The sequence below is a fragment of the Buteo buteo genome, chromosome Z, assembly GCF_964188355.1.
Source record: "Buteo buteo chromosome Z, bButBut1.hap1.1, whole genome shotgun sequence".
Classification (NCBI taxonomy): Eukaryota; Metazoa; Chordata; class Aves; order Accipitriformes; family Accipitridae; genus Buteo; species Buteo buteo.
Window position 1 is genome coordinate 56,237,495 of NC_134204.1, and position 27,195 is coordinate 56,264,689.

At 40.1% G+C, this 27,195-nt stretch overlaps 1 protein-coding gene across 1 annotated transcript; it reads left to right on the forward strand.

The window, feature by feature from the left end:
• Positions 1 to 229: 229 nt before the first annotated feature.
• Positions 230 to 26,503, forward strand: LOC142027518 (S-adenosylmethionine synthase-like). Its single transcript, XM_075021863.1, has 10 exons — positions 230 to 314; positions 4,866 to 4,959; positions 8,718 to 8,795; positions 12,595 to 12,717; positions 13,610 to 13,722; positions 14,383 to 14,526; positions 15,189 to 15,407; positions 16,788 to 16,970; positions 20,756 to 20,889; positions 24,177 to 26,503. Exons 2-10 carry the CDS (start codon positions 4,887 to 4,889, stop codon positions 24,277 to 24,279), a joined length of 1,170 nt encoding a protein of 389 aa, XP_074877964.1. The 5' UTR covers positions 230 to 314; positions 4,866 to 4,886; the 3' UTR covers positions 24,280 to 26,503.
• The last annotated feature ends 692 nt before the right edge of the window (positions 26,504 to 27,195 follow it).

The following is a 27,195-nucleotide window of genomic DNA, read 5'->3' on the forward strand; positions in this document are numbered from 1 at the left end:
GGCTGGTGTGCGCTTGGGTCTCTGTGCGGGGAGGTGGGGGAGCGCTGCCAGGGGTAACCGGTGCCGCTGTTGGAAGTCACTAGATAACGCATGAAGAAAGGGCGGTGTTCCTTACATCTGGAAGTGTCTGTGCTGGTGTCTTGAAATCTCAAAGTTGGTGGCTGCCAGAGGCGACACGAGTTGGTGGGCCCCGGGGGAAGAAATAGCAGTTATAAATGGTGAGTTAGGCGCCACCAAAGCTCGTTACAGCTAATGTCTATACACCAAGGATATTACACTTACCAGAGCCTGTAGTGTCTGGAGGGTCTCCGCTTGTAAGTCATATTTTAAAATCCGTATCTGAATTCCAAAGTAACTTTGTTCTTTTTTTAAAATTTTGTTTGTTTGTTTGTTTGTTTTTTTACCAGCCTAACATACTTCCCATGTCTTCAAGCCATTTGGTGTTTGTTTTATGTGCCTTCTGTCCTTTGGAGCTGTGAACTGGAGGCTTTTGTTTTATGTTCAGGTTTTTACTCTGTTGGCATGTTTACTTCATACCATAATGGTAGTCTCTTTCGAATATATAGGGCTTACAGTTTTCAGTCAAGTTGTGCTCTAACTGAAGTGATTCAAACATGATTGCAAAGTGGTTTTATTGCAGAGAAACGGTTGCATTTTTAAAGTCTTTTGCTATAACTGAAAGAGAAGCACGGTCTCCAAAGGGAACATACCTGAATTTGTGATAGGTTTTTGCATGGCAGTGTCTTTGCCATCATAAACTCTGTATTTTCAGTTTCTAGCAAGGCTATTCACTACATAATGGGTTTCATAAGAGAAATCCAGAGAGGAGGCCAAGAATTCAAATATCATGTGAAGAACTCAAATTGCAGAGAGCAAAAACACACGCTGATAGGATGAAGATGTTCTAGGTTTGCACAAGTTCCAGTCTGAAAATACATTGAGAATACAGTTTAACTCATAAACAGTTGGCTCAGCTTACTGATGGGAATTAGATATCCAAGATGATCTAGACGGAAAAACATCATGATACTGCATTCTTGTAGTACAGAATGCTGCCTCCAGTAAATGGTAACCAATTTTCCTCAGTTCCCATAGGAACTGAAGCTAAGAGTACAGAGGCCAGATCAGAAATATGCAGCTGAGTATGTACTACAAATTGGCATGAATTTGTAATAGACTTTTGGGAAGGAAATGTGCAGCAGATATGCTAGAACTGCTGTGGAAATCTCTGAAAATCATGAGTAAGAGTTAGAAATAATACAATACAATCTAGTCAATAGCTGGAGAAACCTGTTGAAATCACTCAGGTGTGCTCCAGACTCTGCCCAAGAGAGGTGTTTTTACATCTCGTGGAAGTCAGCTCTTAAACCTGTTGGGCTCTGCAAGGAAGTGGGTCAATGCTGTAGACCTGCCTATATGCCAGAACTGCTCAGCCTGAGAGTGTGATATGCCTGACAGTTCGAGTGGTCTTCCTGGAAAGAAGAATGTGAGAAAAGCTGAGGATCTTGGCTGCACACAGAAGCAAGAAGAGGCCGGAGGAAAGAGCTGAAAAGCTGGGAGGCCTCACCTGGAAAAAAGCAGCAGCCAATAGCACTAGCAATGGGCCTTAGCAAAGAATGGGCTGGGAAATCACCTTGGGAGATCTTGGTGGAGTGCCAGAAACAGTCCAGAGAAAAAGGCCTGAGTACATTTGCCTATAAGGACAGCATTTGTTCTGCAGAAGTTTCCAGAGGCAGATATGTGAATTAATGGCATTTTCATCTGGGGCTGACCTGAGTGGTCTGAGCTGGAGCACACAGTGTTGAACTGATTACAGAAGAAGTGGCTGAGACACAAGAGCCACTTCAGCTGTGAGATCTCAGAACTCAATCTCTTTTCATAAGCAAGTTGAACTGAAGTATTGTATAGATGATGAGAGAAAATAGTAGAACTATGGCAAAAATAAATCTGTAAAACAAAAAGGGGCAAGCCTTTGGCTGAAACACTGAACTGGTGTGCCAAACATAAGCAGAATATGCATGGACTTCAGTTGGGACAGGTACAGTTCTGTGGCTCCAACAGTAATTTTTTCATGATGTCCTGGGATGCAGAGCAATATTGAAAGTTCAGCTGCTGAAGTGATCCCATTTTTAAAAGGTCTGCCAGTTCATCTCTCCATTTTCCATAACAGCTTCCCAAATCTGCAGACACTGATGGTGTTTTTTACATTTGGTCAAGAAACATCAGCAAAAGAGGCAAAGGAAAATATGACTCTTGCAGAAGCAATTGGTATTCCTTGAACAAATTCACCAGTGATAGATGAATATTGGCTGAGACAGCTGCCTTGTAAAACACAGCCTCTCTATCACAGGCAATGGAACAGTTTTGTTGCAGGGAATTTGTCTTAATTTATTGCCAATTAACAAACTTCTAATAACTGATTGTAGGATTGAAAAATAAAGAAGACAAAAGATCACTTAGGGAAAACACCCCAACTTCCCTCTTGACACCTTTCCTCCCTGCTACCTAGCTTCAGTCCTTTGGCTGAAGTGATGGGGAGCATGAGATTTGGCTCAGTGTGTTGTGTTTGCTTTTCTTTTGCTCCTCCATGTTTCTGTCTCTACTCCTCTGGCGTGGGCTCCTCCACCATCTGCAGACCCCTCAGAGGTGTACCTGCGCTGTGTCTTCTTCTGTGCATCTCCCCTGCATGGGCGTCTGTCTGCTCTAGTCCTGCTCAGGCAACTTCTCTTGTGCCTCCCTTTTTTCCAGCATCCTCCTGCCTTCACCTCTGTCCTGCCCTGGCCCCTCTTCCCTCTGCTCTGGTGTCTCTTGCCCCCATGTTTTTGGTTTCTCACTTACAAATGTTGACTGTTCTTTGTATTTTCTTTTTTTTTTTTTCTTTTACATTCAAGGCTAGGGTTGGAGTGTACATATACCCTGCATTATAAAACATGCTGAGGAGCACATGTTGAATGAGAATAGTGTATAAGACACAATGTAAACCACAAGTATTTTAGAATGCAGCATAATGGATTAACGATGGAGGAGATGATTGAAATTCTTCATATGAATGTTTCTCGATTCTTTGTATGAAGTGTTTTATGGAACATGTAACTTGAGCTCAAAGCATATTTAATACACAGAACTGAAATACCTCTAGGCACACAAATCTCTGTATGACTAGTTTAATTTTGTGTTGTATCATAATAAATCTCAGGCTAAAGAAAGGCAATGGAATAGATGAGTTAATGCATTTCATAGGGCACTTCTGGTAATCATTAACTGTGGTTTAAAGTCTTCCTCTTTATTGCTGTCCCTCACACACACTTAAGCAATCATTGTTCTCTGAGAACTGATGTTTTTTGGTGTTAGTGTTGAAAACTTTTGTTCCTAGGATTAAAAAAAAAAAACAAAAGCAAAACCAAAAGGGGTGCAGATGGTCTCTTTCCTCCAACCAAGTCACCTCTTCATGTATCACTCTGTAGCGTGGTGGTTTTCACTGAGGGTGACTGGTCTGTTGCAGCACACCACTTGAGTTACCACAGTTAGGCAGTGCCTTCTTCAGTCATTCTTGCAGCTGAATTACAATTTTGCTTTATATTTTTGAGGGTTGGCTTTGTCTCATTTGTGCAAGTGCTTTGCCTTCATTACTGCTTTTATTACCTCCTATACCTCACTACTGGCAAGTGTCTTGAAGTGAAGGCATGCTGCTTCCTAGCAGTGAAGACTTTGCAGAATGAACACACAGTCTCTTGTGAGATGTTTGCTGGTGGCCTGGTAGCAAATGTGGTTTGCTTGTGATGGCCAGTAGTAAAGCCTTCAGTTGTACCTGCATCTCTGTACTACTCTTGTTACTGTTTATTGTGCTTATGGAGCAACATTTTCAGAAATTACTGATTTAGAGAAGCTGAGCTCAACATAATGTATTGCAGCAGTGTAGAGCTCCTCAGCAGGACAAGGGTTTTTAAGACCAGATGCACTTGTTATCATTCCTAGGTAGCTTTGTGACACTGTGCTGTACTCAGGTGCTTTGGTGTGCTGTTGCACTGCGTTCTGAAATAAGCCAAAGGCAAACAGCGCTTCCAAAGGGGCAGCACTTCTTCGCTTAGTTTGGATACTTGAGTCCAGCTGTTTCTTACTAGTATCTCTTCATCAAGGCAAATGGTAGGAGAAAAGGGGTCTGTAAAATGAATTGTGAGACCCTGACCATTGACAAGTTTAAGATTCGTTGTGCTAGGGCATAGCTTTTAGTCTCAGAATTCAAAGTAACTTATCATGAACCCACTGTCTTCATAGCTGTTTCTCAGAGCATGCCATTGGTTGCTCTACAGCTCCTCACTTAGCCACTGACACAAATAGTATTTGGGAAGAAGAGCACAGCTTACGACCTGGAGGTGTTACAAACATCTGTTCTCACATAAAGAGAGATACATTTCTGAACAGTTCACTACTGCAGCTGAGTACAATGTATGGATATTATGCCTAGGGGAAAGCGTCATTTGCCCTTACAAATTCAGATAGTATCTCTATGCTATGTTACTATCTTGAAGTGCTTTTTAGTTAGCACTTAGAAGAAAGAGTAACGGATGCTTGGCAAGTGTGCAAAAGCACTGAACTGTGGCTTAGCTGTGTTCACACTTCACATAATGATAACACTTCTGCAGAGTTTAGCAGGACCATGGTTAACCAAACACCAAAGTCTTATGAAAGGAGTTTCCGTAGCAGTGCATTGTAAAATCAACACAGGTCAGTCTTAATCTATTAACTTCTGAGGAACAAACATGCAGAAGCAATTACATCAGCTGTTTGCATAGATACATTAACCTTTCCACTTCTGCCTGGGCTTGTTCTGTAGCGCAGTTGCTTTGGGTCTTTCTCATTTGCAGGCTCACTGGAGATACCGAGACATGTCAATTCATACCACAAAAAAAGAAAAACGATTTCTTTTTACCTCCGAATCTGTTGCTGAAGGACATTCTGGTAAGTAAAAATGCTGATTGAATCTTTGCCTTTATTAATACTTGCACCGAAGAATGCTATCTGATGAAAGTTCAGTCATATGTCCCCCAATGGAGAAAAAAAAGAACTAATTAATTATTTTTAATAGACTTCATATTAGTGTCTTTGTTTGCTAGACAAGAATTTGTCTTATTTGTTAGTATGCAATATAATCTGGCATAGACAACTTTAAACTTTTGCTTGAGAGAAAAAAGCATGGAGAGGTCTCCTACAGGTAGACTTGGAGCTGCCACATATACTGGAATTACAATTCCAGTTTTAGTTCTGTAATGAAAAAATATTACTTTATGCATATGTTTATTATAGGTGATCATTGAACTCTGAGTCTCTGAAACATTTGGAATACTAAGCATTGATTTTCAGCAGAGCTGCTTTCCAGATACTGCTATAATACTCCATATGCCTCTTTGCCACGTTGCTCTCCCTAACACAAGTTCATGTACGCGGTAGGCTGTACAAAGCCATTGTATTTTCCAGGTCTGGGACTGCAAGACAGTGCTTCAGCTCTAATTGCTGTTCATTAAATTCAGCTATTTTTCACACAGCTTTGTTTACACAAATATGTATCTAGAAGCTGTGTTAACTGATGGACTGGAGGGAGTTCGGACCTCCAGCAGACATACTAGTGACTCGAAATTTACAGTAAAGGTAGCAACAGTTCCTTTTATGGCAGAACCTTCAAATGGAGCATTTTAATGTCCAGACTAAAAATAGCATTACCTCGTACTTTTTTGCATAGTAGAAGGAAAGACAAAAAAACTAATAGAAAATGAGGGTGGTGTCAGACACTGAGGGTTTGCAGCTGAGTTTTTCTTGTGTATCTGTATTCTCAGGATTCTTATTTGCTAGGTGGGAATGGCACCTGGTATGAGACTAGTTTTATCAGTCTGTCTGCTCAGCCCCTACTGAACAGTCCAACAGCTGCAAGACCACTGGAGCATGTAGCTTCATATCTTTAATGACCACAACTACTTGTTTGCTTTAAAACACTGCACAACATGTTGTAATGGTGCAAATAGCTGACGGCAATAAAACTTATCAGTTGTTCCAGGTTATGCCGTTCCTCCTCAAGCATCAGTCCCTGTGGTGTGAATCAATTTCGCAATCTTCAGGACTCAGTTTGCCTTGCCTCAGGGTTGTTGACAAACTAGCCAGATGACAAACTTTGGAACCTGGCATTACTGATTTTATTCTTGATTGCACAAGTGATTTCTGGGTCTGAAATTATGACCACATGATGTTTCTGTCTTTCACCTTATGTCCTTGTGTATTCAAACTGTGGTCAATTTTTATAAGTGAAGGTGCAATATAATTTAAGTAACTGACCAGGATTCTGATTCTCTGAGTAAATATACTAGCAAGAAATTTCAGTAAGATAATGCTTGAGCTGGGGATCAATGCAACACAAACAGCTGAAGACAGGCTTTACAGCTATCAAGTTGGCACGCCTTTTTGTCATTTTTCTTTTTTTTCAAGCCTCTAAATTGTTTGACTTACTTTGCAAATGCTTATGAAATGCACAGTTAAATGTTTGGCTTCAGCTTGTGTCCTGCTTTCAGCTGGAACAGAGTTAATTGTCTTCCTAGTAGCTGGTATGGTGCTATGTTTTGAGTTCAGTATGCGAAGAATGTTGATAACACACTGATGTTTTCAGTTGTTGCTCAGTAGTGTTTAGACTAAAGTCAAGGATTTTTCAGCTTCTCATGCCCAGCCGGGGCACCTGACCCAAACTGGCCAATGGGGTATTCCATACCATGGGACATCCCATCTAGTATAGGAACTGGGAGGGGGGGGCGGGGGACTAACTGGGTGTCAATCGGCGAGTGGTGAGCAATTGCACTGCGCGTCATTTCTACATTCCAATCCTTTTGTTATTGCTGTTGTCATTTTATTAGTGTTATCATTATCATTATTGGTTTCTTCTTTTCTGTCCTATTAAACCGTTCTTATGTCAACCCACGAGTTTTACTTCTTTTCCCGATTTTCTCCCCCATCCCACTGGGTGGGGAGAGGAGTGAGTGAGCGGCTGCGTGGTGCTTAGTTGCTGGCTGGGGTTAACTAACGACACCTTGACTGGGGAAAACACAAAAAACATAAAGGTACAGAAATTGCTGATTGAGATTGTGAAAGTTGTGCCAGTGAAGAAGAGACCTGTGCACCTCCATAAACAAACCTCATGCTGACATTGAGATCACTGTAGCCTGTTTGAATAAAAGGGGCACATACATTTTAGCACTTGTGCTTTGGTTTTAGCCTGTTTTTAGTTTGTATTTGGGTGAGGTAGTATTGATGGCACAATGGCTTCTACATTCAAAGCTACAGGCTAGCATGTTTCACTTTTCTTTTAGGTTGTACTGGAAGATTACTCTACAGTTCTCATACTAAAATTCAATTTGCACTTAATCTTTGCATTGAATTACAGATCTTTCAGGGTACAGAATAACCCTACTCTTACCTTATAATTTCATTGTGATGTTTGTTTGCTTCCAGACCAGATTATCTTTAAAAGTAAACAAGTAGTTTAAGATGAACATTCAGTTATGCTTCTTCCATAACTTCCTCTTCGGGCCCTCGAGTCTACACATGTATGTAATGGTACTTACTCCTGCAAGAGAAGTTATTTTAGATTGGCAACTACATACATAATTATAAAGACTGTTGCAAACAATATAGGCACCTGGCTTATTGATAGACAGTGTTGTAGATCCAGCTGTGTAGTTGTGTGGCTGAACGTATTTTGGATACCCTTTTTTGTAATGGTGGTGAATGAAGATTAATTTACATTCCTCATGTTGGTTCTGCAGATATGCAAGCTTTCAAACCTGTACTTTTGAATAAATAGTATGGATTGCTTTTACCTGGTTCAGTTACCCTGATGAGACAAAGAATCTCAATTTGTCTCCTAAATTGTTCATTAACTTTTAACAAACCAAATGCATTTGGCATACTCAGGTCTTACTTGGACAATAAGTCATAGGTGCTAAAGACCGAATAGGGAAAACCTTTTTTCTCCAGTGCTTTTGTCCTAAAAAAAAAGACCAAAACTCAGAAATATAACAGTGGAAACTTGTGAGTGGCCAATGTTTGTCCCTAAGAGAATGTTTGCAGATGCTTTTCTAAACTCAAATAAGCCAGACGGTTGTGGATAATTGCAGGAGTGAGTCTAATGCACCTGTTTGTAGGGAGAGCAATGCCTCTTGTCATCCAAAAAGATGAGATCTCAGAGATCCCCACTGCAGATACTGAAGGGATAAACACTGCCTTGAGTGCAGACCTCTGACAATTATAAGATGTAGATCAAAACTGGTAATTCACACAGAAAATGCAGTGCAAAGTTTAAAATAGGGAGGGCAAGAATGCAAGACCCCTACAGAAAGGTTCTAGCTTAAATACTTCTTCCAACATTACTACTTGGATCTTCTGTTCTCCTGAAACTAATATTTCAGGATGCCTTTGCAGGCCTTTTTTATTTTCCCCTCACCTGGGAGGCTGCTGGCCTGTGTAGATGATAGTAAGATGTCAGTTAGGATTGACTTGAGGAGAGGATTGAAAACAGAGTAAGGCATACCTATCAGAACATAAGTTGCTAAAATTGCCTCTTGGCAGATGGTCTATAAACAGAAGTCTCTTACACACTGGAAATGAAATTTTATTAAGAAATCCTTTTTTGTTTTTATCACAAAAAGAAATGTTAAATCTGTCTTATTTTTACATTCTAGATAAAATGTGCGATCAGATAAGTGATGCTGTTCTAGATGCTCATCTCAGTATTGATCCAGATGCCAAGGTTGCCTGTGGTAAGTACAATACGGATAGAAAAACAAATTAATGAAGTACAACAAGTAATCCATGTTGATATAACATCCCATGATCCAAAATTCTTGCAATAGCGCGCTGGCAGTCAACACTTCCACAGTCAGTCAAGAGGCCAACTCTGGTACACTGACTCAGAGGAGAAGGGAAGGCAGGAAAAAAGCTGCAAAAAATGAAATACGTAGTACTCCAGTACCAATTAAAAATAATGAAATGTAAGAAATAGATCAGGAGAGGCCAGTGGTATCAGGGAAAACTGTTGTTGACAGGGCTAATGATAATGAGGAATCTAAGAAAATGAGGGAAAAAGAGAACTGAGGAAAGATATATGTCAAGATGCATTTCTTCGAAGAGTAAAAGGTGTTAATAAAACTCAAAATCTGGAAGTGCTAAATAGAAATTTAATGTGCCTTTACAGAAGCAGGGTGATACCCTTGGTTCACAGGAAGGTAAATGCACAGTTCATTTGAATGTGACTCTGATCAAAGTGGCTTGCCTTTTTTGTGGGACTTTCTATTAGGACTACCCTGTGTTCTACATGGATGTTGACACTGGAAACATCACCTCTTCCAGAGGCTAACATATCATGAAATTGGAATGAGCTGGGTTTCCAAGGGGGAATGGACACAGAATGGGAATGTGTGTAAAGAGATCTCCAAATGCAGTCATTTTTTTCTTAGAACAAGCCATCGAGGCCATAGTTACATCACAGAGCACTAGCTGCGTCCCACAAATACAGTGATCTACAGTGATTTCGTCTGAAAAACCTTATGTGATCCTTGATGCATGAATGTGAGCAGTGAGGAGACTTGGGGGGAGGGTTTAGCATATGTGTTAGACTTGATGAAGCATGTATTTCAGTATTGCAGGTAGTTATGCTTCCAAAACTGCTGAAAAGCTGGAGATGGTAACAGCGAAATGCTGCAAAAATGACAAAGACTGAAAAATGTGTCTTAAGAGATGTGAGAAACATGATCAATTTTCTTACCAAAAAAGAAGCCTGAGATGTGACATGATTACATAGATAAATGCCTGATTTCTGTAACCTGTTGGGAAAAAAACATACCAAAACTGCTGTCTAGAGTCAGAAAACTTGTATAACATTAAAGCATAAGTCTGGAAAGATAAATTAGTTGACTAGACTCAGAGTTTGCTAAAAAAGTAGTGGCATGGAGAACAGAAAGCAGTTATGGCACTCAGTACAGGTTTTACTGGGTGAAGATTAGAATTTCTGTTTAGTTGTGCAGGCTTTCCCTCAAAGTTTCAGGAAAAAAAAAAATCTCAAGCGTTATGCAAGTACTAAGTCACTGTAACACTGTATTTTAAAAAACTATGAAATGTAGTTCACAGGGGTGTTGAAACTAGATTCTATCTACCATTAGAAAAATGTATCTGTGGTTCTCTGAGTTTTATTTACTGCTTGGACTTTTCAGATCAGCAAGTTTTGCATATGAAGTTATGAATTATTACACTGGCACTACCTCATTTCAGCAGGATAGAGCTGGTATCTCTTTGTGCTGCCAACAAACTGGGTAGCAGTAAAGTCAAGCAAGGGAATACTGGCTGCAAGTAGCATAAAGCAGAAGGCAGATTAATTATTCTACTTCCTATCTAAGTGAAGCCAAATGCTTTCTTGAAAAAAAAGTCTTTCCCAGTGTGCCCAACAAATGGGATTCAAGAGAGAAAAATTTAACTACCCATAAAAGAAGACAGTACAAAAGAGAAGGTGGAAGTTTCAACCTACTAATGGTGTTCAAAATATTCTTTTTGGGAGACTTAAACATGTAACAAATCACCCCCCAGTGAAGAGCCCAAAACCTTAATACAGTAACTTTCTCTTGGGTAGAGCAGATGGGGGTGTTGCTTGGGCTCACTTGTAAGTTGCAGCTATAGTGCAGCTCCTGAGCTGTGTTTTCTTTTGGTTGAATTAAATTTCAGTCAGAACAGAAAGCAGTCAAAGATAGGAAGATGAATCTTTCTTATCCTGATACTAAAAAAGCATCATCATGTTGTGAAGTCTTGCATCACCATCAAGCTTTGCTTAGCTGTAATGGATCTGGAAGAGTTTCTAGGGACTGTTGGTGGTGACTGCAGCCTTAGTCTTCCACTTCTCTAAGCCCCAGGTCCCCAACTTTGTGTTCTTCCAGAAAGGCTTCCTGTTTTTGTAATGATCACAATGGAAAAGCTAAGAGGCATTCTTCTCTGCCTCCCACCTGTAACATATGGTCTCTTCCCCTTGTGCAGGATTCACAGCACCATGCGTGCCTTGCACACATAGGTGGTCTGCTAGTGTGCGGCAGACAGGAACAGCGCTGCTGGTCAGTAGAGCAGGGGCACAAGACTGGGTATGAAAACAAAGGTACCAGGATACCCTGCACTGTAGTGGGGATACACAATAACCTGGGGTTGATGTGCTGTATACATTTAGGGCTACTGCATTATTACGGACTCTCACTGTGTCCCCAGTGTAATTCAGAGATACCATGCCAGCTAGGATGTAGCTTAATTGTTCAATATAGACTAAATCCTCTTGCAGATAAGCAGAGAAAGCTTGCCCTATGCTAAATTCTCAACTGCTTGTCTAGATTATCTAAGATTAGCTGCCAGTTAAAGATGGCTTGATTGTCTTTATGTGATGCTGCAGTCCATAGTTGTGCAATTTTATATTCCTGCCTGTAATACTTAATCTTGAAATCAGATAAAATTATTCAAATGAGATGGTGAGTGGATGATAGAAGTGATGGATGAAATTTAGTGTAGGCTAATGCAAGGGGGAAGGGAGCAATCTTAGCCCCATGTAGAGAAGGTAAGGTTTGCAGTTCACTGCAAGCATTCAGAATAGAGATTTTGCGGTTGTAATAGACATATGTTTCTGAGAAAAGAGTCAGTGCTCAGTAGCAGTAAAAACCCAAGCTGACTGTTAGGGCTTGCTGGGAAAGGAATGAAGAGTGGAACTGAGAACATCATTAAGTCATGTAAATCCATGGTTGCCTTGGTCTTGAATACTGCATGCAATCTGTTTCTCTTTCCCCATCCACAAAAAAGGCTATAGTAAGATTGTATGGCAAGAGTAATGAATATGATCATAGCCATACAGTGTCTTTCAGTGAATAGCCTAGGCCTTCCCAGCCTGGAAAAGAGAGGACTGACTGGAATAGAGCTATACAGTTGTAGGCCATATTGATGTGGTGAATTTTTGTGATTGTTTGCTCTATGTTTTAACATAAAATGGAAAAGTTTGGAGACCAGGTGGATGCTTGAAACAATGAAATAAAATATGAAATGATTCTGCACAAAATTTGTAATGAAGTAGCGTAGCTTCTTGCTCCAGGATGCTGTAGATGTTAAAAGTTTTCATGGTTGCCAGGGGCAACTGGGTGAATTACTATAACAAAAATCTGTCAAAGACTGGTAACGCTGTTAATAAATGATGTCCCGTTAGCTTCAGGAAGACCCTGAGCTGAAATTGTTGGAGACCAGGGATATATTTGGAGAAATAGCACTATATATTTGACGTGTTCTTATAGACATTTGCTGCTGGCCACTGTGGAGATAGGGTAATTGGGTAAGGTGGACACCCCCCCACACACACTTGTGGCCATTTTAATGTTCAGTATCAGCTGAAGAGAAGAGTGATTGCACACAGACCTATAGGTATGCTAAGGCTTTACACTGAGTTTCCCTTATGACTAATCCTTTGTTCATAGAACCATCTTCAGGATCTCCCTGTGTAACTGTAAAATAGCAGTAGTAAAATTCTGATGTTTCATCTTTTTTCTGCAGAGTGTGTAGCAAAAACTGGAATGGTTTTGCTTTGTGGAGAGATCACATCCCAAGCTATAGTAGATTACCAACAAATTGTAAGAGAGACCCTTAAGAGGATAGGGTATGATGACTCTTCCAAAGGTGAGTGAGATCCTTCATGTGCTCATTCTTGGGTCTGTTCTGCATGTAGCCAAAGTAATATTTTTATGATCTTCTGGAAAATAAAATGAAATGTGTATCCAGGCCTTGAAGAAAACTGCGCAGATGTTGATATGCATTTTTCAGTGCCTGGTACTGAAGGAGCTGTTTTAAGGTGGCATACTTGTAAAAGACTTATTCTTGAAAGTGCCAGGTACCTCTTGGTTCTCTGATGCAGAAGAACTAGTGTTTGCACAAATGTCAGAAGGGGGTTACATCTGCAGGTTTGTACAGTGAAAGCTTTAACACTGATGTTCCTTGTCCTTGGGGTGCATAAGCCTATGACACTTGAAGTTCACACCCAAGGGAATTCTTTATGTGTTCTTAAAATATTTCCCAAAGTAGCTTCCTTTCAGCAGTTGAACCCGTTACATGACTATTCCCCTTCAGTCTTCCCTTTTCATGCATGATATATACAGCTTTTCTCTAATTCTATTGAACCCTAGAACCTACTACAAGGAAAACTGAATCCCAGTTTCTGGCAACATTCTCCACAATCCTCTGCCAGCTTTAATACCTAAATGGTTTGAACCCTAGTCGTCATAAGCAATGTAACAAGCTTTGGTGGGGCAGCTTGTAGGATTATACTTATCCTCTCAGTTTCAAGAGCTCAAGTTTGAACTAATACCACTAACTTGCCCACAACCCGGGACTGTTACCGAAATGTGCTGATTGTCTGCTTCTATTAGCAATATGAAATGTTGTATAGGAAGCTTACATGCTTAGAGTTTTAAAAGTTTTAGCCAAGATAACTAGATAATCCCTAAAAGCTTCTCTACCAATTTGTAAACTCTCAAGAAAGTATGACCTAACTTTACAAAACTCCCTTCACTAGGACTGGACTATAAGACTTGCACAGTTTTAGTGGCCTTAGAACAACAGTGTAAAGAGATCAAGCATGCTGTCTCCCATGGCAAGAGTGACGATGATATTGGAGCAGGGGATCAGGTAAAGTGACTTAATTCCAGACACTTATTCAAATTTAGTTTATGCACAAGCAGCTAGAATTGCATTGTACCAGAGCCTTTCCTTAAAAGCTATTGTGCAGTGTAAGAATTAGCAGCTTAACACTGTGCACTCTCTTAATCATCAGAAGTGAAAAAAAGTAACACGGCTTTCACTAGTTTCAGTGAAAGTGGCTTTTCCCATATCCAGTGGCCTTACTGGATAGAGCTATAATTAAGCTTTTTATCAGCTGGTGTCAGTTTCTGGTCTTTCAAGTCCTTTGAGTAGCCTGGTTTTACTTCTTAGGCATCAAATGCTATGTTATTTTAGTTGTCATGCATGGGGAGAAGACTGAGCAGTCTTTATGAGCTTTATGTCTATTAAGCATTGTAATGGATTCTTATGGATGCTTAAGGCAGAGCCATTCTTGGGAACCAGACTGTGCTGTGGCTGTGATTCTTGTGCATGCAGATACACAAATGTTATTTCAGGCTGGCTATATGTCGAAGTGTATTCACTCCGCATGTTACTGCTGTCTCTTTCTAGGTTTGGGCAGTTTTAAAGTACTGTGTGGCAAAGACAGGTGCAGAAATGGAAAGAGAACGTGGAAATGAGTGGCTTATTTCCCTGTTTTTCAATGTAGTTCCCTGTTTTTCAATGCAGGGTTTGATGTTTGGCTATGCCACTGATGAAACTGAGGAATGTATGCCCTTAACACTCCTCCTGGCACACAAACTGACCGCAAGCATAAAGGCTCTGGAACGGAATGGAACATGGCCCTGGGTTAGACCAGATGGGAAAACACAGGTTCGTAACATAGTTGTATAAACTGTAAGGGTAAGAAACAATAGAAATAATTTACCCTGTCTGCTACTAAATCTAAACTCATGTTTGTCAAAAATGGTGCTGTCATTTTCATGTTCCAAGGTGGTGTGAGTTTCATAAGGTACATTTGTAAGTAGCACACATGGTTTGTTTAAACTGTTCTATTAGCATCTTAGCAGGTTTCTTCAAAATAACACTTGTATTTTGCTGCTTCTCCCCTGGAGATTAAGCAGATTAACAAATCACTGACAATCAGCTGGGTTTTTTTCAAATAAATATCAGCATTCCAGAAGCATGGACTGGGATAGTGCTGTGGTTTCTCAGTTAAAACAGAACTATTCTTGATTCAAACCTCATGTATACTGTGTCTGATCAGTGGTCAGAGCCACTGACAGCTGTGTTGCACAGCTGAGTGGATGAGTCACTGAGCCTACTATAAGAGTGAGGCACTTCAGCAGTCTCAAAGGCAGTTCTGTGTCTTCCAGGCTGTGAAATCTGCAGGAGAGGAAAGGAAAGCCATACGTGTGGCATTTCCAAGACAGCAAGGTGTTTCAGTCTTAATTTCTGTTGCTTAGTGGGGATGAACTGCATTGAGTTATACTGCTGCTGTTGTTGCAGTGCAACATGGATTGTGTCCTCTCTAGGTTACAATGGAATACAGGGAGAGTAATGGCGCAGTGGAGCCCATCCGAGTGCACACACTTGTGATTTCAGTACATCATGCCCCGGATGTACCTCTACAACAAATACAGAAGGAGCTAATGGAGAAAGTTGTTAAAGAAGTCATTCCAGAGAAGTATCTTGATGAGGACACAATTTATCATCTCCTTCCAAGTGAAAAGTTTGTAGAAGGTGGTCCTAAGGTATGGTACTTTGAAAGACGACAGCCTATACAGACCTGTATCCTATTTTGCCACATGCTTCTAAATGCTCTCTTGAACAAAAGTGCAATGAACTGATATACCTTTAACCAAGAAAGCCTGTACATTTCCAGGGAAGCTTCAATCATTTTGCTGGAGTTTTCCTACTGGACAGCTGGCAAACTGAAGCTGTACCTGCGTAGACAGCCAAATGTACAGATTATTGGATCTTTGTCTTGCTTCCAGAAAGTATTTTAAATAACCAAAAGCCAGCTCTTAAGTTACAGGCTAAAATGCCTGACTGCAAGTATCTCTTCACTTTCACAATAAAAATCAAAACCAGAAATAACAACAGATCTGATCTTCTACATTGAAATTATTCAGAATGCTGAACAAATTTCAAGGGAGACCTTAAATGTATTAAGACTCAATAGTCATTAGAATTTGACATGTGTTCTGCTTTCCAGGTGCTGGTACTAGGTAAGCAGGTCATTGCTGTGAAATTGTAAAACATTTTGTTACACAAAACTGTCTAGTTTTGTATAAAGAGTTCCATGAAGGACTAAAACTACAAGGTGTGTTTATGATCACACTGGAATGATGTAGGGATCCTGCTTTCATTGAAGAATAAATGTCAGCTTTACTCCCGTATTACTTACTTGGGGTTTAGTGGATTAACACAGTTTATCGTCTTTCAGAATGGAGTTTCTCAACACTCTGGAGTTCATTTATCAGCTTGCCATCACCAGCTTTGCTAATCTGACAGAAAGGCAGTTAATTCTCTGTTGGTTGGACAGTTGGATCAGCTCATCAAATTGTAGGAGGCAGACAGAAGTCCATGCAAGAGGGTGGGACTCCATTATTGGCGGCACTTGGGTACCAAGTGCTCCTTGTGCCACTTGTGAACCATTAAGGTGAACTCAGCACTCTTGTTCTGGCAGCACTGAGCTGCAGCTTTAGTATATGTATCTAAGTGAAGCTTGTTAACCTTTTAGATCTTATGTGATCTGTTCTTCAGGAGGGCTTTTGTCCTTCTAAATTCTTGGCCTCCATCAAGTGTTACTGAGTGAAGTCATTGGCCAGTAATCCAGAGACAGTATTTAATGATTGCTGATTTGAAGGGAATGCAATGTTTGTGATGTTGTGCCACATTCTTATCAGTCTTCAAAAGTGACTGCAGCACAGATGGCTTAATACATCTCTGAAAAATACTCCAGTCATGTAGACCTTATTCATTAATTAAACAGTTGCATCTGAAGGTGAACACTGTGAACAATGGGTCATATCTGTGGCAAATACAAAACAAAGCTATACCCAATAACCCAGTATGGGACTGGGTAAACTGTTGTGTCTCATGAATGTATTCAATTGTTTGTCCTGCAGAGTGATGCTGGACTGACTGGCAGAAAGATCATTGTTGATACCTATGGAGGCTGGGGAGCCCATGGTGGAGGTGCATTCTCTGGAAAAGATCCCTCCAAAGTTGATCGTTCTGCAGCATATGCAGCTCGTTGGATCGCAAAATCTCTGGTGAAAGCTGGTCTCTGTAAAAGAGTACTAATCCAGGTAAAAGCAACTGTGAAAGTAATACACCATAACAGAAATTCTGTCTCATGTGTGGTCAGCCCCTCAGAACACATACTATGATCACAGCCTGTGATGGGTTGACCCTGGCTAGATGCCAGGTGCCCACCAAAGCCGTTCTATCACTCCCCCATCCTCAGCTGGACAGGGGAGAGAAAAATATAACAAAAAGCTTGCGGGTCGAGATAAGGACAGGAGAGATCATTCACTAATTACCGTCACGGGCAAAACAGACTCAGCTTAGGGAAAATTAGCTCAATTTATTACAAATCAGCCAGAGTAAGGTAATGAGAAATAAAATGAAATCTCAGAACACCTTCCCACCACCCCTCCCTTCTTCCCGGGCACAACTTCACTCCCGGATTTCTCCACCAAGCCCCCCCAGCGGCACAAGGGGGACAGGGATGGGGTTTACGGTCATCACACGTTATTTTCTGCCGCTTCACCTCCTCAGGGTGAGGGCTCATCACACTCTTCCCCCGCTCCAGCGTGGGGTCCCACCCACAGGAGACAGTCCTCCACGAACGTCTCCAAAGTGGGCCATTCCCACGGGCTGCAGTTCTTCATGAACTGCTCCAGCGTGGGTCCTTTCCACGGTGTGCAGTCCTTCAGGAGCACACTGCTCCAGTGCGGGTCCCCCACAGGGTCACAAGTCCTGCCAGAAAACCTGCTCCACGGGCTCCTCTCTCCGCAGATCCGCAGGTCCTGCCAGGAACCTGCTCCAGCGCGGGGTTCCCACAGGGTCACAGCCTCCTTCGGGAACCCACCTGCTCCGGCATGGGGTCCTCCACAGGCTGCAGGTGGATATCTGCTCCACCATGGACCTCCCTGGACTGCAGGGGGACAGCCTGCCTCACCAGGGTCTTCACCACGGGCTGCAGGGGAATCTTCGCTCCGGCGCCTGGAGCATCTCCTCCCCCTCCTTCTTCACTGACCTTGGTGTCCGCAGGCTTGTTTCTCTTACATGTTCTCACTCCTCTCTCCGGCGGCTGTTTTTTCACTCTCCCAACTTTTTTCCTTCTTAAAAATGTTATCACAGAGGCGTTACCACTATCACTGATTGGCTCGGCCTTGGCCGGCGGCGGGTCTGTCTTAGAGCCGGCTGGTATGGGCTCGCTCTGTCTCGAACACAGGGGAAGCTTCCAGCAGCTTCTTACAGAAGCCACCCCTGTAACCCCCCCCCGCTACCAAAACCTTGCCACATAAAACCAATACACAGCCCCACTCCAGTTTCAGAAAAGCTCTTCTCATACTAGATTGGGGCTCCAGGAAGTTCCTCTTGGGGGTGTGGTATTAAGGGGTCCCCCTATGAGGAAAGCCAAAGACACAGGCCAGGAAGGTCCTGAAGCAAGGAGTGTGTTCACAGTGGTATTCTTTCTGCAACTGTTGCCATCCCTGGTTTGGGTACTTCTTTGCATCATCCTTGCTTTTACTTCCAGCAAGTCTAGTGATCCTCTGCACACACACGCATGCCCAGCACTCCAACCTGGGCTGCACAGTACATTACAGGGTTACGTTAGCAGTGTCTAGACGTAGTTGTGCAACCTGCTGTACTATATGGTCATATTAGTTGTAAATTAAACCATTTTAAACTGTATTTGAAATTATCTTAAAGTTACCATGAGTTCTCTACTGTGTGTTCCTAGTATACTACTGCGGTGTAAGGTGTGATTAAAAGCAAAATTCAATTGTTTTTAAGAGTTTAAAACAAGAACTTTCATCAGTCTTACACGCTTAGAAGAAATGCACTTCCTTCTTTGTGCATGAATATAAGTCTAAGAAGTCGAAAGACGTGTTTTATTGACCCCTAGACACGTTAATCATTAAACATGAACCCAATATGAATGCTAAACAATTGAGGTTTGTCTAGCCAGTTTGCAATACTAGTTTATACACATACTTATTCTGAGTAGCTGCTGTGTAGTAACTTTAACCCAGTGCAACAAATTACTACAGTAAAAAGTACAGTGATCTGGCTGATGTTTTGCTGCAGAGGTGTGTTTAAAACCTTTTACTTTCTCCGTGGATCAGAGGAGAGGCCTACTGGATGTGGTTACAATCAATGACATCATATTATCCAAACATCCCAATTAGGAACAAGGCCCCTTGCTTTAGATGTTGTGCTGTGTTTGATACCTGATTAAACTTAAGATTTGGAGTTAGTCAAGGAAAGGGTAGATTGGGAATAAGCCAAGCACAAATAGTGATGGTTCACAAATTGTTAATAATTTTTTTTTTTTCTGAGGGGACAGAAGACAAATTTCTGATTTCTTGGTTTGCACATTTTGAGTGGCATTTATGAACATGTACATTACTGTCTTAATTCCTGAGTTAAGTGGGAATGTTGTTATTCCAGTAATTCCCAGAGACCCTCCTTAAATACCTAAGCCTGATTCTAGATAAGGCAAGATTGATTTTTTTAACAGCAAACTATGGAAATGTCAGATATTAGCAGTGAAGGTAAGATGGGAGGAGAAGAGGAGGATGGGAGAGCAGAAAAGCAAATGTCCTGTGAAGTCATAGAAGGCTAGATTAAAGATTAACAAAAGGAAAAATGTATCAAGTGGAAATGCAAAAGTGTTTTCCAGCCCCTTAGTGTCTGTGTGCTGCACTAAGACCTTGCCAGCCTCCACTGAGACAACTGAGCGGGCTCTGCTATAGATATTTTTTCTGTGCTAACCACCTTTTCATACTGAAAGGGCAAAATGGATAATGGAGAGGACTGCAGGCTTATTAGCTGTATATTACCACAAATACCATGTAGGCTTTATTTAGTGTGATACAGAATTGTCAGTTTATTTGTTAATGAAAAACAGACTTAGCATGATCTCAAAATTAGCTAAGGGGAAGACAGTCATGATTAGGGCTGTTTCTAACAAAAATCAATTCTTGGTTACTAATAAGTATATAAATAGATCTGAGCCGTTGGACTACTACTTCCTGAAATCTGTAGAAAGCAGACACAATGAGGAAGACCAGTGAAAGCAAAACATATTTTCATCCAAATACCAAGATGGAAAAAAATGAAGTGTATGTTAGCCTATACTGCGGCAGGACTGTATTTTGGAAAGGGACTGAATGATAACAGCAAATACATTTCCAGAGAACCTGTCTGTGCTGTGCAGTGCTGTGCTGAAAAAAAGCTAACATGATTCTTGGATGTCAGAAAGGAGCTATAGAGCTCCTCTGTCCTCCTTTGAACAAAGTGAAATTACAGGGAATACTTCCTGGGTTACTTTGTCTGCTTCTGATAGCTGTGTTTTAAAAAGCAGATGGAAATATTGGATGAAGTTCCAGGGAGTGCACAGAAATAACTTACTCTGGGAATACAAGTCTGAGTGCTTTAGGAACATGGAGCCTTTTCTCATCTTGTCCTAGATAATCTTTTCTCTGCCTCAGAAAAAACCCCAGAAATAGTTGTAGATCTCAGAGTCTCCAGTCTCAAAGGCATGAAATCCTTTTGTCTAGCTGAGGCTTAAGGACACAGAATGGTGGTATCTGGGGATCATTAGAAAGTACCTCTTTTGCTTTTAAGGAATGTCACTTGGGTCTGATATTTGACCAGGCTGAGCATTCTCCAAGGAAAACAGATAATTTTCTAACATAAAAGACAAATAGCAAAAAAGTTTCTCCTAGCTTGCTTTATGCAGAAAAGGTGTGCATAAAACCTTCCTCTGATACATAAGATGAACCTTTCATTTCTCTTAAGCAAAAAGTAGGAAGGACTGTTTTAACTGTGTTTGGGTTGTTATGCATGTGTTCTACAGCTATCATATGCTATCGGTCTGAGTCATCCTCTTGCAATCTCAGTGTTTCATTATGGAACATCAGACAGATCTGAAGAAGAACTGCTTGAGATTGTGCAGAAAAACTTTGATCTACGCCTTGGAGCTATCATAAGGTTTGTGTGCTATTAGTATTTACAGAAGGGAATAATGTTTTCAATGCTGTCTTTAACATTTAATGTTAAAAAGTTTCTCGCTCCTAACCTCATGAAAGTCATCTTGATCATAAATCTCTAATTGCTGTCATTTCTGCTTTTCCCTCACCCACGCACCCAGTACAACATACAAGGGCCAATTCATAAATCTGGTCACAAAATGTACTAATAAGTAAGACGGGTCCAAATTACACCAGTAACCCTGGTAGTGTGCTACGTTATAGTTCACTAGCTAGGTGGTAGTGTGCTTGGTAAAGTAGAATTTAAATTTAACATTAGATGTAGTTAGGCTTTCCAGTCTGTTTACAGGATGTGTAAGACTCCTAATCCCTGCCTTATCTGGAAGACACAAGAAATACTGGCTCTTTCTGAAAGAAGTACCAGGCTAAGAATGGTCTCCCTGCCTTTGATCCTTAGGTGGCAACAACTTGTGAGACAGCTGCCACAAGATGGAAAGGTTCTGGTGCTCTCACTTCACAAGCAATCCCGTTAAAATGAGTGGGATGTTCTGTGCTGTTATTTGCCCTTGCTCATGCACAGAAGCCGAGTGTAACCCTACCACAATAGTGACAGGATGGTGTTTGCTGTTGCTGTTCTGGGGATTTTGGCCATTAGCCCAGAAGAGAAAAGAACACCCTCAAGTGACTAGCTTCTTCATGAGGTCTAAGTGTAACCTACCTTATCTGCATCAGAAAAACTGAACACTGAGAGCCTGTCTGTAGCTGTCATGCATTCTTCTGCAGCCTGTTTGAAGTCAACTAAACTTAATTAAAAAGGAATTCAGGTTTCTTAAATGCTCTCTTAAGATTTGGTAAGCCACTGAAATATTCTATGCATTTATAAAACAGAAAAAGAATAAAAATCCTGTCATGAGATGAGCTGTCTTTAAGTGAAAATTCAGTTGTGATCAGAAGTGTCATGCAGTCAGAGAGGACAAGAAAACCCAAACCTACTTACATGGCCTCCTGCAGCCAACCCAGCTATATTCTTTTCTGGAATGTTTCTGAACCTGAAAAAGCAGGTCTTTAGGCAAACATAATCCTCATCCTTAAAGAAGCATGGGAATTACCCTTTTCTTTGAGAGAAGAAAGGGCTGGAGGAGAAAAGCAGATCAGGACCTGTCCTTATCAGCAGTTAGCCACCTACAGTCCAGGGAACTGTAATTTGACCCTAGTATTTTTTCTTCTTTTTCTCCCTTTCATGACTAACTCATATGATGCTTTATATGAACTCTTAGGAGGTAGAATTTCTTGCCTATTTGTAGTACAGCTTCCTAAGACCTAATGGTACAGGCTTATCTCAGTCCTGAAGAACTTTTGAATCTCTTGGCTGATTTTCACCAAACTTTACAGGCTGGACTTCTTAAAAGTTTCATGAAATATGCAATTAATGGAGACAAACACTATCTCTTTGCTTTTCTAGGGGAGTAGCCACACTGTAAGCTCACCCCTTATTAAACTCTGTGAAATTGATGTGGGAGCTCAAGCCTGAGATAGATACCAGCAAGAAGCTGACTCCATGCAGAAAGGAACCACTTTGTCACTTTAGGCAATGCAAGTTTTAAGACCTTTGTTCCAAAATGCTAAAACATACATGTTAGAGATCTCATTATTCGAAGAACATGCTTGTAATGATTCACTTCTCTTTTAAATCCAGAGCTATTAATGTCATTCTAGTCTCTATATTCCAGAGGAATCTTGAGCGTATTTGACTCCGAGGGGAAAAATGTCAACATGTTAGTGAAGTCTCTTTTTTTCCCTTAAAAAAAGGAAAGACATTTCTGACAAGCTATATCAACATTTTCCTCGTGTAGCCAGCCTTTTGCACTCCTTTTCAGAATGCTTCCTGAATATACATGCTGAGGGTAGAGCTGACATTTTTAATAGTCAGAGATAATGCAAGGCATTATGGCAACTTCTGTTGCTACGTAATGTTTTCCAAGTGTTATCAGTTCACAAGTATAATAAAATCTCTTCTTTGCCTTTGTCATTATGACAGTTCATCGCCATCAGTAATTTGTGTGGTGGTTCCCAGACACTTTCCTTGATTCAGTGTGCTCAAAAATGCTGCATTTTTAAAATGCATGATCACAGCCCTGGAAGTGGTGAAGGCAGTAAGGGAGTAAGAAAGCAGGCAAAAACATGAGCATTGTTTAGTGAATGTTTCCTTGTTAAATGTTACCTCACAATTTTTAAAATCCCGTAAATGGTGCTGGCTATCCATTCTAATCAACTATGCACCAAAGTACTTCATGATGTCTTTCTTTTCATGTAGTCAGCACTCACATTTGGATGGTTTTTGTATTAGGGTCAAGCACAAATGACTGTAGTAGCCATTGCAGCATGTGATCATGTTGCACGAAATATTACTTGAAACAAAACTTAGCTGTTGTACCTCATAAATGACCCTGTAAGTGCAAGATGTGAACTCTCTTCACCATCTAAAACATATTCATTACCCTGTTAGTATTTGTGGTTCTTTCCTTCTTGCCATTCCTCCACCAATTTTCTCTCCAGCAGGTGAGGATATGAATCTATTTTAAGTGTGCTTTCAAAGATAATTAAACAACATAACAACAAATAGAAGAAAGCCCAAGTAGAAGAAAATATTTCAGGCCTTTCATGAAATGAAGAGAAACTTCTGTGTAGATACCTGTAGCTAATCATTTAGCAGAACTTCAATCTGCTGTATTATGCAGGCCAAAAAGCAATAATCATGACTTTCACCTTCATTATTTATCTAGCCATAATTAGTGTCAAGCCCTATTATAAATGGTGACTTTGTGCATCTATATAAGTAGTTAAAATTCCACAGTTACCCAGTCTACTAGATTATCATCTTTGGCTGATTCTTTTGAGATCAGCACTGTCTTTCTGGCACAGTAGCATTAGAAAGTATTCTATATTACACTTGCAATAACAGAAAACACATTGATGCTTGCATAGTTATAGTTGAACTTTATTCCAATTGTAATGCTTCTGCACTGTAATGCTTATAAAGCCTAACTGCATACTTACCGCATCTCTGATACATTTGAAGAAAGCTGACTGTTTCTAGTCACTTTAAAATTGAAACCATGAGCTCACTACCTTTCCTGCTGTAAATCCGTGTGATTGCACAAGGAAACAACACCTAGGTTTTATTGTGTTTCTTCCAGGGATAATACTGATTATCCCTCTGATGTGTCTAAATCATAATATACATTGGAGTAAAGTGTAAGACTTGCTTTTTTTTTTCTTTTCATTAAGGGAGCTGGATTTGAAGAGGCCAATCTATCAAAAAACAGCATGCTATGGGCACTTTGGGAGAGAAGAATTTACATGGGAAATACCCAAAAAGCTTGTGTATTAAGATTTTCAGAATGTTTCATGTAACTGACAGGTGGTTTAATAATCAGGTAAAATTTCAAGCTGTTCAAGAAAAGACTGTATCTACTGTTTTTTAAATGGCATTCTGTAGTTAATAGATTTACTTAAAATTATTCGTATTTAATTTCTGACTTTCATAGTGGCCTCACACTTTAAATGCATGCTGGTCTATGTAACATACTCTTCAGCTTTGTCTTTGGTAACGTGTGAACAATTTAGGCCTTTGGATGTTATCAGATTCTAAGTGCACAGATGGTTGTGGAAGTTGAAGTCATTCCTGTTCTGCCAGGGAAGTCTACTACTGCTTACCCAGTTAACTTTGTACTGAAGTACATGGAAGTTGGTGAGGTAACTTCCAACAGCTCCCTGTAAGAGGAAAGCAGTATTAGCACAAATTGCCATAATTATTTGGGCCAGGACTTCCATCACTACAGCTTTAGTTATGGTCCTTCTAGTCCAAGCAAATTAGTAAAAAAACCCATTTCAAAACATTGTTCATTGTAACCCTAAATATACTTAGCTATAAGGTAGTGTTATCTGTTTACTTTTAACATTACAGTTTTGTAGGTGAATCTGTGAAAACTGATGAACTCCTGTGTTGTAATTCTTTTATTTATTTATAGTTACTCCTTCTCAAACTGAAATTTTCCATGTCTGCATGACTTGGAATTGGCTATATAAAGTTTCAGTTAAGTTTCATTTGGTCACTTCTGAAATGTAAAAAAAAATATGTAAAAAACAATTGTAGGATATTCCCTTCCTTTGACTTCTCTGGCTGAAAGCACAAAATGGAGAGAGAGAATTCAAAATAATTTATCTTCTCTTCAAGGACTAGAGAGGCTGAAAAGGTTTGTATACAGGAAGTAGTGATTCTGGCAAACAAATTTATCATCAAATCATAAACTAAGATAGAATGTTGGAATGCTGTAACCGCTTTTACTTAGTATCAGGGAATTTTAAGAGACAATTAAGCAATATGGCTACCCCATCCCCAATAAGAGAAAAATATAGGCTTCAGTGGTAAATCTAATCAAATGCAAGTAGTTGAATATAACATTAGTCTCAAGCAAGTTTTGAAAAGCTGCTTGCTTTCACGTAAAGACCAATCGATCCACTGCTCCTTTGACAGACCAGAGCTGAAGTGAGGTCACTGTATGGCTGTACCTGCGCCTTACCGGGCCTGGTACAGTTAACCTGATCTAGCACAGTGGCCCTGCAGTCAGTCTTGTGACCTACAAAACCCACTTTTTTTTTTTTTTGTTCTGTAAAAAACTAAATTCATTTCTGAAATAAAAGCTGCAAATTTTTTGTGGGCTTTTTTCCAGTTTTTTATTTAATGACAAATTTTCCTTTTTATCACAGGACCCTGGACCCTGCCTTTGGCTGAAACTAATCCAGTTTAGTATGCACAGGGCCATGTAGGCATAAAATGTGTCATTAACCTTTAATAAAATTTGTTCAAATTGGTACTGTCTAGGGAATAGTAAAGTAGCTTGCTAAAAATTTTGAAATGTCAGCATAACTTCCGATTTAGTAATATAGGGGTACAATGTTTAAATGGCAAGGGATTGCAGAGATCGCTGTACGGTAAACTGACTATAATGACCTTTTGAAAGAGAATTCAGTAAATAGGCATATAGTCTCAATTTTACAGCTGTCTCAATTACAATTATCAATTTTATTGTCATCATACTTCACCCTTCCAAAGTTGAATAGTGCTTTGGTAAGAAGCTGTGATGCGAAGAGCATTTTGATGAAGAAAAAGTCTCTTGTTAAATTTAACAAGGAAATGATTTAGTCAGTGGAGGTGGCTCTTAATCATTGCTCATTGTAAAAAAAAAAAAAGCAGATCTTGGGCCTTTCTGTTAGACAGCTGGAGCATACAGGAGCAAATTGGAACATGGTGTGTTTCAGACAGTAATAACACATTTCTGCAACACTTCTTTCACCTTACTCTCTGGCTTCCTATAAATAGACTTGAGATCAAAGCTACAGACCTTTTCTTCAAGGAGTTAGATAGTCTTTGTCTCCAGATGACAAATCTTTCTTTCCCCTGGTTGTTGATTTGTGTTTCAAAGTAGCTAGGAGCCCAGCTGCAGAAGAAATCCCTAACCACAGATTGGAACAGGTACAGTATACATCCAATCTCCAGAGATCCTGCCTACAGATTTTAGCAAGTTTTCTAATAAGTAGTGAATTAGTTTTACTTACATAGGGTAGCTAATTTGCCCTACATAAACTTTTTTCTGAAGAACAGCAAAAGACATATGCCTTGTTCGAAACAAGCAAACAGAGAAAAGCTATGTCTGCTGAATTTGTAGCATCTAATCCAAAGTCAGAGACAAAACTATTGCTCCACAAAACCAGTGAAGTCATTTTCTTTGAATGATTGGCATGTTTTCACATTATCATTCTAGAAATCAATCAATAGAGCTGGAACCTCAAAAATAAAAAAGGGTGCCTAAATCAGGCATAAGCATTAAAATGGCAGTTATTGCTGAAAGTTTAGCTAAATTATAATGTAGCCTACATACACAAGGATCAATCAAAATATTTTTATTTCCAAATGCTGCAACTATTGCTTTATTAAACTTGTTATTTTAATATCAAAGGAACAGGCTCTTCTTTGAAATACGTGGTTACGCTATGTTATAAAATCTTCCAGAATATAATGGCTCATCATCTAAGAAAAAAATTATAATTACACATCAGAAGAAGAACACAATAGTTTATGCATTGTGTTTTGCAACTTCATCCAAAGTATGTATAGATATTCAGCTAATACAAAAAAGCTACATGAATGAAGAATCTGTATTGCAGAAAATTACTTGGGTGTACTGTACACTGTAACATGTGGAGGTATTAGTGGCTGTTCTAGAAAATGATTTTTTCAAATAGT

Excerpts from the sequence above, each read along its gene's own strand:
- LOC142027518 (XM_075021863.1), top strand. The coding sequence starts at position 4,887 with ATGTCAATTCATACCACAAAAAAAGAAAAACGATTTCTTTTTACCTCC. Across the intron at positions 13,723-14,382 it reads ATATTGGAGCAGGGGATCAG|GGTTTGATGTTTGGCTATGC; the intron begins GTAAAGTGACTT and ends TTTTCAATGCAG. Across the intron at positions 14,527-15,188 it reads GACCAGATGGGAAAACACAG|GTTACAATGGAATACAGGGA; the intron begins GTTCGTAACATA and ends TGTCCTCTCTAG.